The 12,406-nt window shown below is 56.3% G+C and overlaps 1 protein-coding gene across 5 annotated transcripts in view; it reads right to left on the reverse strand.

The window, feature by feature from the left end:
* SEPTIN9 (septin 9) overlaps positions 1–12,406 on the reverse strand; it is a 165,974-nt gene that overhangs the window by 68,750 nt on the left and 84,818 nt on the right. For all 5 annotated transcript variants that reach the window (XM_030762117.2, XM_089901627.1, XM_089901629.1 and 2 more), the window contains one exon: positions 10,348–10,989. In XM_030762117.2, the coding sequence (XP_030617977.1) occupies positions 10,348–10,989 (642 nt within the window). The remainder of the gene's footprint in view (positions 1–10,347; positions 10,990–12,406) is intronic.

The following is a 12,406-nucleotide window of genomic DNA, read 5'->3' on the forward strand; positions in this document are numbered from 1 at the left end:
AAGTCTGATTTTTAAAAGCATTGCATAAAAATACTACTTCTCCTGATTCCTGAGTATTCTGGCGCTCCCCCACCCCTCTGCTAAATTTTGTGCCCCTGAGGAGTGCCTCGCTTGCCCTAATCTCGGGCGTGTTCTTCTTGCTTTCACCCACCAACCTCCAGGGGTCCACACCCAAGCTCGACCTTGAACCCAGGACCACCCTGGTTAGGGTCACAACCTCCTGGTGCCAGCGATAATTCCCGAGCCGCCTCGCCTGCTTCACTTTCCTCTTTGGCCCTCACCACGGCTAATGGGCTTTATGTTTTACTGTTTGCTTTGTTTACCCTCTGCCTCTTCCCATCAGCACATAAGCCCCAGGAGGACAGGATTTTTCTCTGTATGTTCAGCACCCATGAACTCCTCAGCGCCGCGAACAGTGCCTGGTACATGTCAACGCTCAACTCTTCCTGAATAAACAAACACTCCAGGCATGATAATCTCTAGGAAATCTGATCAGGCCCTGGTGAAACACCTCTGGTGGATCGGGCCCGTAACACAGCATCCAGCCCACCTCTGGCCCGGCCCGCCTTCAGCCCACCGCCTAGGCCAGTGTGTCCCAAACTGTGGGTCCTGACGCTTTAATGGGTCCTGAAGACTAGTTAGCAGGTCCTAACCAGCATTATTTTTTAACATTTAAAAAGAATACATTCATCCTAGAAGAAGAAGGTAGAAACAACCCAAATGTCCCTCAGCTGATGAATGGATAAACATGATGTGCGCGGTCCATAAATGGAATATTACTCAGCTAGGAAAAGGGATGCAGCCCTGATCCAGGCTACAACACACAGGAACCCTGCAACACGATGCAAAGGGAAGGAAGCCAGTCCCAATGACCACACACTGTATGATCCCATTTCTAAGGAAGGTTCACAACAGGCAAATCTACGGTCACTGTTTAGGGCTGGGAGAAAAGGGGGTGGGGGACAGGAGGTGACAGTTAATGGGGACAGAGATTCTTTCTGAGGTGATGAAAACGGTCTAAAATTGGATGTGGTAACAGTTTCACAGCCCTGTAAATAACTAAAAACCATTGGATTGTACACTTTAAATGGAAGAACTAAATGGTATTATGTGAACTGTATCTCGATAGAGCTGTTTTCAGAAAACAAGAAAAGCTCCCCCATCCAAAGAAGCACACACAGCGAGTATGAAGGTGTAGCAGGCACGCAATAGAGGTGAGAAGTACTCCGTGGAAATACTGTTTCATTTGTATACACACCACACACACACACATCTACACATACGTGTGTCCCGGTTTGTGATGTAAAACACGCTTCCTACTGGGGGTTGCAGTCCAAAATAAGTTTGAAAGCCACTCTCTGGGCAACATCAAACTCAGGATTCCAGAAAGCCAACGGCCCTTCACCTGCCTGGACCACTCTGCCCCCTTCAAGACCAAGGGCCCTACCCCCCACCCCCCACCTCCAAGAGGTCTCTGCTGGCAGGGTTGGGGGGCTCCCTCCTCGGGGTGCCAAGGCCCTCTGGACTCGTCCCTCTCAGAACACTTGTCACACTGCACTGCACACATGTTTCGGAGGGAGCGTCCCCAGGACATGGGCTGTGTCCTGGCCACTGACGCATATTCTCCTCTGAGGACAGAGCCAGGCCCAGGGCAGAAACTCAGGTGCACAGATTGATGGTGGCAATCATGGGGGTCTGGCCCCTCACCACCCCCTCTACACACCACTACCTCTGAATGATCTGAGGGATTTTAAATAGCTTACAGGATGATTTTCTAGGAAAAAAAGGTATAAAATAGGAAGAAACAAATGCTAAACTCAAACAAACCTATGGAAAAAACTTTTTAAAGGATGAGGCTCCCACAAAAGTATCCAGCTCAGATGGTTTCACTAGTGAATTCTTCAAACGTTTTAACACAGAGATGATCGTGTAGCCGCTTAAAAATGTTCCAGAACACAGAGGGGGGTAAAGAAACGCATCCAAATTATTTTTGCTAAGCCAGCACGACACTGACACCAAAATTGATAAAAATAGCAGGGGCACACATGTCCAACACGCTGTAGACCAAGCTCACGCGTGCGCATCCATGCAGGAGTTGTGCCTCTCTACCTCGCTGTTTAAACCCCAGTAAATTCCAATGGATTAATGATTTCAGTACATAAAAACGAAACCATAAAAGTACCAGAAGAAAACCTGAGTGAATTCTTTTGCTATGATTTTGGAATGCAGGAGGCCTCTAAGCAGGACATAAACCTCCACAAGAGAAAAGAAAAAGAATAAACTTGACAACCTAAGGGTTAAACATCTCTGTTTAGAAGAACACACTAGCCACAAAATTAAAAGTTAAAAACTGGGAAGAAGCACTTGTAACAGCTACGACAAAGGTGTACCAAGAACTCTTAAACAAACAAACAAAAAGAATCAAGAAAATGATTCACGACCCAACTGGGGAAAAAAAGGAACCTAGGACAGGAATGAGAAGTTCACAGGGAACCTAGGGCCCTTGGCCTGTAAACAGAGGAAAAGATACCCCTCCACCCCCCCCACCCCCGCAACTTAATAAGAGATGCACAAAATAAAACACCCATCAGATAGCTTTCTACCTCTCCGCGCAGGGCAAGGGACACAGTACCTATCTCTGTCACGACCAGAAATTGATGTAGCTGCTTTAGAAGCCAATTTGGCAACATGGATCACAATCTTAAACGCACACGTCCTTTGGTGCAGAAATTCCACTCCTAAAGGTTTATCCAACATGTGCACATATATAAGCCAGAGGATGTTCATGGAAGCCTCGTTTATCACAGAGGAAGCCGGACAAGAATGGCAGGACCATGTCAGGGCCGAGGACGCAGCTGTTATGAGGAATGTGCCCAATCTACATCCACAGTGTCATTAAATGGGGAAAACACACACACGCAAACTCCAGAAGGACACACAGTGCGCCCTACCATCCACATGGGCTATCCTGAGGAAAGGCTGGGAGATCAGGAGAGACAGATTTCCTTTTCACATTTCATGTGACCTTGATTTTTTCTCTTCTACCAATGGTCACGCACTGCTTTTGAGAATTAGAAGAGAGAAAGTCAATGGGGCAGACGGGGCCGAGGGAGCCAGGGATACAGACCAGAGCATGGACTACAAGCTCGGGGAGGGAGAGGCACCGTGCAATGGCCAAGCTGAGCCCGTTCGTTAAATAAGGCTGCATTTGGTTTTCATTTATGAGCCTGTTTAACAAAACCTCCCGGGTGCTGGGCCTGCACTGGCGGTCCTCACACGTTAGCACTTTCGTTCTAACAACGCTGTGCGGGAGGAATGAGGTCCATTGCGATGATGAGAAGAAGGACTCAGAGAGCATAGGTCATCAGGCCAGGGCAGTCTGAGGGCCATTTCCCCCACGAACAAGTGGGCAAGGCCTCCCGAGTGGCTTCCTGCTGGAACATTCTGTGCTTCTAAGCTGTACTCTCTGTGTGTTATATTTTAGAAGGAGGGAGATGGAAGAGGTGACCTCCAAGGCCACTTCCACTTCCCAATTCCTTGCTGGGACCAGCGCTGGGGTCTCCGAACTGCATTGGACAGACCAGGGATTTCCAAACCAGGTTCCCTAGAGCCCTGGGGTTCCACAGCGGTGTGCCCGGTGACAGCATGGGGAAGGGGAAGGGGACAGGAGGCCTCCCTGCTCAGAGAACTGGACGCTCAGTCCTGGCCACGAGCTGCCTTTGCTCATTCGCTACAACTGGTAACTGTGGGAGCCCCTGGGATTCCAGGGTGGGGGCGTCTGTGACACCCACAGAAAGGCCCAGGTCAGGGAAAGCCAAAGTGGATAAAACGTGGAAAGGAAGTCATGCCTGGACCCGAGAAGGGTCCCCTCCTCACCGCCCACAGCTCTCAGACATGCGGCCCCAGGTCCACATTTAGCCACGTCAGGCCAGTGGGAACCACGTGGCATCATCCTTCAGGCTGCCTGCTGGAACCCAGGGTCTGGGCAGGGCCGCCCACACTTCGGGGCACCAGGCGGGGGTCCGAGCCGCTCCTCCGGTGCTGAATGTGCCCTCTGTCCACAGAGCGTGGCTGTCCGCGCAGGCGTGTCCCCCGGACAGCAGTCCCATTGTGCCGACCCTGGCTGCCAGCAGCTGTCCTGGGCGGAGAGGCTGCGGCTGCAGACACAGCCCCTCTCCTGGCAGCTGCTCGGCTTCCCAGGTCAGGCACCCAGGAGGCCTCACCCAGCACCACGTGTCTGGGGCCTGGGCTCTGTCCCTGGTCAGGGCTGCAGCCCCCAAACTGCAGGGAGGCAGCGCGGGGACCCGCCTGCAGCGCCAGCCTCCCTGCCCGGCCCGCTCCCGCAGCTGTGCCCAGCTCTATGTAAGGCATTCCGCAGCTGCTCGGCTGCATTCCCTGGATGGGCCCGCATTCCTCCCTCCTCACCACTGGGCTGGGCTTGGCAGACAGCTGGAGGGCCAGCGGGGGAGGTGAGTGTTTTCTCCCGGGCCCTGGAGCCACGCTCTGTCCTCCCTGCCCCCTACTCTGCCCCACCTTGAAGGAGACACACCTGGGCCTGGCCACCCCTCCACCACATCCTCCTGTCCCCCCATGCATGGGGACTTCCTGCTTCAGAACGAGGTGTGCACGGGCTTCAGGGTCAACTCAGAGGAGAGCGTCTGTTCTTAAAAGGCGGAAGGAGAAAGGGACCCAGTCCCCAAAGGTGAGGGGGTGCCTGGATGCCCTCTGGGGCCACGACGGAACGGGGAGGAGCCCAGAGCAGAGGGGTCTGTCGGGCAAGGCAGCCAGGTGGGAGCATCCCTGCAGGAGGTACAGCCTTTTTCCCACCAGAATAGAAACACGCAGCCCCACACAGAAGAAAACGCTCCGGGCTAAGGGCCCAAAGGCACAGAGAGATTCAAGTTCACGGCTCTGCTTTGCCAGACACAAACGAGACCCTCAACATGTATGAAGCTCCTACCATATGCCAGGTGCTGGGATGAAAGGGTGGACAAGGTGCAGACCCCGGCACTGGGGAGTTCACAGTCCAGGGACAGGCCCAGTGCGGACCCTGGTTAGTGAGTTGTCCTGCGAACACGGGGGGTGTCTAGGGAGCCTTTGCAGAGCTGGCCCTTCCTCCCTAAGCAGATGGCGGTCCCCTTCTCCCCCCTCTTCACGCTCTCTGATCCCCACACACACTTCTGGGGCACGTCACGGTCCCCCCACTTCACTGGCTGACCCCTTCCCACCCTTCAGACTCAGCTCAGATCTCACGTTCCCCAAAGCCTTCTCTGCCCAGCCTCCTCTGTCCCCATGTCCCTGTGCTTGTAGCCTCCCATGATTCCCCGTGGAAGTGACATCTTCCCTGTTCTGCCCCAGCCCCTAACACAGGCCTGGTGCAGCCGGCACCCAGGTACACCGGGAAGACGGCAGGCTCACCTCGTCTGCCAAAAAGCCACGCTCACCACCAGAGGCGTAGGGGGCCTGACGTCCACCTTCCTCAAGGCTCTACCCACGACCAAAGATATTTCTAGATGTTTTTAGCCGTAGGGAAACCGGGGGAAGACATTCGCTGTGTCTGCCCCACCCCAATGTCACGCCCACATCACCAGGGGCTCCTGGCACCACCGTGAACTGGATACCTGTCTTGGTTATCGGGGGCTGGGTAGGTGCAGCTGTACCTGGACAGCTCAGACCCCCTACCACCATTGTTGCCTCGGGCCAGCAAGCCCAACGCCTCCCTCGTTTGACAGATCAAGAAACTGAGGCTGGGGAGTGGGGGGCAGGTTGGGGGGGCCGCGAAGTGATGGCTCAGAACCAGTCGGCCAGTGGGGTGGAGCCAGGACACACCCAAGAACTCAGCTGGGCGCCAGTCCGGGGACACCCCACTCACCACATGGCCCGGTCACCCCAGCCTCCCCCACAGCCTCCAGTGAGCATCCAGAGATGGCAAAGAACCAGACCCACGAGTGAGCGGCCAGCGCCCGCCTTATAAGGCAGCCTCGGGGAAACTTGGCCGGTGGAACCAGGGGATGTGGCTCCCGGGGGGAGGGAGAGCGATGAGCCTGCCACACAGACACGGTTCTGGGTCCTGCAGCCCAGCCCCACCCAGAGCCACCCAGGTGGGGGCAGGGGGACCTGGAAGGGGAAGCAAGAGCCTGAGAGAGGAGCAGGGCTGGAGGCTGCCAGGTCCAGGGGCCTCGGAAACCAAGAACCCAGCACGCCAGAGTGAGTGGATCAAACCTGTGGGGTCTTGGTTGACCAGAAATCTGCTTGATCCTTGGAGAGTCCCATGGGGTCCCTGCAGCCCCTGCATCTGCCTACAAGAGCCACCACAAAGCCATCCCCATGTCACTCCTCCAACATTGTTTTATTGAGCACCTGTTATGTCCAAGTCACTCGGTATCTCATGAGAGTCTTTCAAAAAGAAAAAAAAAGACAACAGCCCCAGCCTCAAGTAACCTAGAATCCAGTTCAGGGCATGGAAGGAATTCTGAAGAAGACATAGCAAACGTTAAGAGTGGGTATCGCTGGCTTACAGGTGAATTATAGTTTCTTTCTAATGTCTATATTTTCCAAATTTTAAAGAAACAGTACTGTGAAAAACTGTTTTTGCATTAAAAAAAAAATCTAGCAGAAGAAAGAAGGTTCATACACAAATAATTTACATTCCAAGACAAACACACGATATTATACATGAGAAAGATGCAAAAAGGCACGGGAATCAGAGGAAGTGAGGCTACTTCCAGTTAGTGGGAGAGGTGCCATTTGAGCAGGACTTTGAAGGATGCATAGGAGTTTGAAAAGCAGTGATGTGAAGAGGAGCGGGGCTGGGGATCAGGAGATCAGTGCAGAACCGCTGTGAGGAAAGGTGGCCAGTGGCAGACCACGAAAGGACCAGAGCAGGAGGGGCTGCGGAGCAGGGAGGTATAAGCCGGACAAGAGGGTGAATCCACTGTGGAGGGCGGGGGCCCGGGCGGGTGAGCAGTGAAAGCTCATAGTGGGCATGGATTTCATCAGTGCTGTGCTTTAGGGAGGTCAATCTAGGAACAACTTAGCTGAGGTCCCAGGACACCCTGTCCTGTGCCCACGGTCACAGTCTGGAGGGCTTCCTGGGGGTAGAGGCAAAGGGCTGAGTCTGATCAGAGGGCACAGAGCTCCCTACCTCCCTGATCCTTTGACCCCGCAGCGCCAGCTGGCCCTCAGGGGTAAGGGATAGTGAGCCCATGGAGGGCAGTCAGAGCAGGCCCTGCAGGCTGGGGGGCTCCTGGGAGCTCCCAACCCAGCCCTGCCATGGAAGGGCGGAAGGGGATGGGAGTGCCAGGTCTGCAGGAAAGATGGACAGGAAATGAGGCCGAGGGACAACCGGATCTGTGCCTGGAGGGGCTGGATAGGCCGAAACCAGAGGAGGGGGAGGGAGGGAGAAGCGGATGGAGCCTCAGAACAGGGGCTGGTGGGGGGGAGCTAAGACCCGGGGCTCTGCAGAAGCCACTGCAATAGATGCAGGGAACACCCCTCCATCGGGAAGACCCTGGCCTCCACCTGGACTTGCCCAGGACCTCAGGACTGGACGTGCAAGCGAGCAGGTGAAGGCCAAATTTCCGAGCCCACAGAGAGCCTTACTTCCTCCCCCCCAGCCTACTTCTCACCCCGCATTACTTCCAGGCTCACCCCACAGTGACTTCTGTTTTAAATGAAGAGAATCCTCCCAGAGTCATCCAAGCCCCCACCTCCTCCAAACCTGAGAATCCTTCCTCTTTGCAGTATCTGTCCAACGCCCCCGCCTGGTTCAAATGCACCCAAATGTTCTCAACCTGTGGGCCCTGGTCTCAGAGAGCCCCCTCCCCATCCAGCCAATAGGACATACAGGAGGCGGGCTCAGCACACCTGTGAGTTCACACATGTGCACACCCATGACTGCCACATACGCCGACCCCCAGTTCGTGCTCCAGGGGCGGGAAGGCAGCACACCCCTCCCCCCCGGCCCGTGGACCTCTCCACGAAGAGCTGGACTTCCATCTGCACAGAGGGGCTGCGGGTCCACGGTGCTGGCGCCCAGCTCAGACACTGAAATGCTTTTCCCTGGAAAAACCGCACAGGCCCAAAACCAGGCTCCCCAACACCTCTGGACTGCGGCCTCAGCTGGGAATGCTCTTCCCTCCCCCGTCTCTCCCTGGTTAAATCCCACCCTCTCCAAAACTCAGCTGCTGAGGCCCGGGCTCCCGGGGGGCTCTCCCACAGCCCCGCCCACTTGGTTCCACGGCCGCTGTTCACATCCCGCTCCCGAGGCAGAGCTGACCTGACCAGTCCCCACAGTCCGACCTGACCAGCGGCTGCCGCTGGAGGAAGATGTTCTTAGACGTGCCCGAGGCTGCGCCCCGCCCTGCCCGCCCTGACAACCCAGGCCGGTGTCACCCTGAGCAGACACCCCCTGCCTGTCCCCCAGAGCAGGACCACCTCCTCGGGCATGCAGTGCCAACTGTCATCAAGATCTGGACGGCGACGACCGTCTCCCCAGCCACATGCTGTTTGACTCAGCTGAGCGCGAACACCTCACCCCTGTGACGGGGCCGCGTATCCGGCAGCAAAGGCCCTGGACCAGCAGAAGATCGTGAGGAAACAGCCTCCTTGCCGCTCCCCAAACACCAGCCATGTGTCCTGACATTGGCACCAGCGCACCTGGAGGGTGGCGTGGCTCTGCAGGGTCACGTCTGGGGAGATGCAGATTCACACACCAGGGCTGGAAGGGACCTCTTGGCCCCTGCTGCCCACAGCGTGGCTCAGCGTCAGAGGAAATTCAGTCAGCCCCTCGGCCCACCAGACCTGCTCGGTCAGATGTGCACTTGGGCAGAATGCAGCTGCTCCACCAACACCCCTACCCCACCCCATCACAAGCCCCCAAGTCCACGGACCACAGGAAAACTCTCATTCAAAAAGGAAAACCTGAAAGAATTCAAAGCAAGGAGTCGAGATACTTGCACACCCACGTTCACAGCAGCTTCACTAACAAGAGCCAAGCAGCAGGAGGACCCCAGGTACCCATCGACAATGGATGGATAAGCAAAGTGTGGTCTACACATAATGGAATATTACTGAGCCTTAGAAAGGAAGGAAATTCTGACACCTGCCACAACATGGATGAACCCTGAAGATGTGCAAAGAGAAACAAACCAGACACACAAGGACAAATATTTAGGATTCCACCTACATGAGGTACCCAGGGTAGTTAAATGTGTAGAGACAAAAAGTAGGATGGTGGGTGCCAGGGGATGCGGGGGGAGGGGGAGTTAGTACGTTATGGGGACAGAGTTCCAGGTGGTGAAGATGAAAAAGTTGTGGAGATGGAGCACGGTGACAGCTGCACAGCAACATAATGTTTTTAATGCCCATGCCTTGTACACTTAAAAACGGCTACACCAGTCAGTGTTGTTATGTGTATTTTACCACCATTAAAAATAATTTTTAAAAGGTATATCAAAATCCCAGAATGTTCTGCCTGTTCAACACAAAGGACACTTACTGAACATTTACTGAGCTCCGAGTCCCGGGATCAGAACTGGACCCAGCTTTCACTGGGCTTACAACCCAGCTGGCACCTTAACACAGCCCATGGGGCCAAGACCCTCCCTGCGGGGGCAGTAACAGTGTCCCACGGGACCGGCACCACCTCCCCTGTGAGCTCCCCGTGAGCACAAGTCCGGGTCTGGACCCTCCGAGGATGGTAGCCAAGCAGAACACCCCCGAACGGAGCTGTGAATAGGAATCACGGGGCTCCCTGGCCTGGGACCCCCTCCAGGCAGCCCTGAAAATATTAGCATGCAGAGATGAGGCGTTCTCATGCTCCCTTTGCATCTGGCCACAACCCTCCCTACCTGGGAAGGAAGAAGAGGAAGACCCTCCTGTGCAGAAAACCCCTCCTCACCCCCTGCCCCGGGGGTACCAGCAGGGCAGTCATAATCCCCTCCTGAGCAGGAGCCTGCCTCCCCACGGCCCAGTGACCACCAGCCACCAAGAATGTGACAGCCTATCCTAGGGTCTCAAACCCATCCAGCCCCGACACGAGCCTGCCCCGGGTCCTGCCCCCAAGTCCTGGGCTCACAGCAGAGGTTACACCACGGCCCTGTGGACCAGTTAACAGGGGCCCTCCACAACCCAGAGATTCTTTGCCAAGTCTAACTCAGATCCGACTTGCTGCATCTCGGTCCATCCCCCGTGGACAGAAAGAGCTGCCAGTCCCCCCCGCCGAGCCTTCGGAAGTATACGCGCCCCCTCCTCAATATTCAGCTTCTTCCTCCAAGACTCCAGGGCAGAGCCAGCTCCCCACCCCCCAAATCACTGCAGCACGGATGACCAGCACCTGCTACTCACCCTCCTGGCTCTTGGGTGGGGCCTCGGCCACTGGCGGCTGGGGCTTGGGCTCCAGCCTGCTCTGCAGCTGAGACATCGGGGTGGGTTCCGAATTCTCCAGGGTCTGGGGTGGGATGGGGGAGGCGGGCCCCTCGGCTGGCTTGGGCACCTGGATCTCGACCCTCTTGGGGGCTGCGTCGGCGGTGGGGATGGAGGGCACCTCAGGGATCTTGGAGGTGGGGGTCTCCATCCTCCGGTGGGCTGACTCCTGGGGCTTGACTATGGTGATCTCCGTCCTCCGAGGGGTGGGCTCTGGCGTCTTGTGGCCCAGTGCCTCGGCCCGCTTGAGCCCGAACCGGGACGGCCCGGTGGTGCCGGTGTTCTCTACCTGCTTGGACGAGATGTCGATGGAGATCTCGGTGCGCCGAGACACAGGCTCGGCCTTGGGGCCCGAGAGCTCAACCCTCCGCAGGGCAGCCTTGGGGGATCGCTGGCTGAGGGAGTCTACATGGCGGGCCGTGGGCTCTGAGTTCTTCACACCCAGGTCCTGGAACTTCTGCGTGGAGCTGGCCACAGAGGCCCGGAGCAGGGGAGTCTGGACCCTCCGGGTTGGGGTGGAGTTGGGCGTCTCGACCTCCTCGACCTCAAAAGATCTTTTCAAGGCTGAAAGAGAAAGCGAGGAGAATGTGGTAAGTAGACAGCTCGGGAACCCCTGGGAACATCCCACTAACGGGGAACATCCCGCTAACAGTGAACACCAGAGGCCGGCTGGCAGGGATGCTACAGCAAGGGGCCCCCGGGAAGACTCTTGCGCCCTTCACCTCTCAGGAAGAAGAGAGGACAGCCCCACTCTCCTAGGGGACTGAGGCATCAGCAGCCACGTGTTCTGGGAGACAGAGAAAAGGCGGAAGCTTGGAGGACGCCCTCTGTCCTCTCTGTCCTCTCTGTCCTGCCGTGGCCACGGTCCCGCCAGCTACATTTTCTATAAGGATGTTCTGGCTCAAGGGAGGGGCCTTTGATTTCTTTCCCTCCTCACCTCCGACCAACACAGACACCAGCAGCAGCGGTGGAGAGATGTCCCCAGTAATAACAGCCACAACCATAACCAATCAGACTCTCGATGGGGGGACTTCCCTGGTGGTCCAGGGGTTAAGACTCTGCGCTCCCAATGCAGGGGGCCCGGGTTCGATCCCTGGTCAGGGAACCAGATTTCGCATGCATGCCGCAACTAAAAAGATCCCGCGTGCCGCAACTGAGACCCGGCGCAGCCAAATAAATAAAAATAAATAAATAAATACAAAAATTCACTAGAAAAAAAGAAAAGAATCTCGATGGGAATGTCACCACCATATCAATAACAGCAAGGACAGCCAACGCTGGAACTTTTAACACAGGCAAGGCATTGAGCTTACTGTGCATAACCACATCTACCCCCCCCACCCTAACCCCATGGTGTAAACGATGCTATAATCCCCTGATACAGATGGGAAAACTGAGGCCCAGGTGCTTAAGCAAAGTGCCCAGTGGCGTGGGGTGAGTAGCAGAGCCGGAAGATGTGTCTAACTCCAAGGCCCAGGGTTCTTACTCCTTTCTGGTGGAATAATGGAGATCCTGGGCGAAGTTCACACCGCTGCCTTTCTTAGTCCTCACACCGGCTGCTTCTGCCTCCATCCTATACCACTTGCCCCAGCCGGACCTGGGCCCAGGCAGCACACTGACCACCAAACTCCCACCCCGCAGCCCAGCATTTCCACCCGTCCACCCGCCATCTCCGCCAGGATCTGCTCCCTCCAAGGCGGTGGGGACACTGCCTGAGAAGCCACTATCCCCACAGTTCCTGCAGCCGTGCTGCAAACGAGAACCAGCTGCTCCCGGTTATAAAGACCAGAGTGGGAAGGGGCCCGCAGGGCAGGAACATGCACCAGCTCCTCCCCAGCCGGGGCCACAGCGCGCCCTCAGCGACCCACAGTGTCTCTCCCACCCCCCTCCCCACCTCACCTCACAGCCCCAGGAGCCCAGGATTACAGGGGTCCCCCCCAGCCCACAGCTGGTCCCCAGCCCCCAACACCAGCTCTCAGGG

Source organism: Delphinapterus leucas, chromosome 19 (assembly GCF_059928025.1).
Source record: "Delphinapterus leucas isolate spDelLeu-1000000601 "Yukka" chromosome 19, BTC_Dleu_Yukka2, whole genome shotgun sequence".
In the NCBI taxonomy this organism is placed as follows: Eukaryota; Metazoa; Chordata; class Mammalia; order Artiodactyla; family Monodontidae; genus Delphinapterus; species Delphinapterus leucas.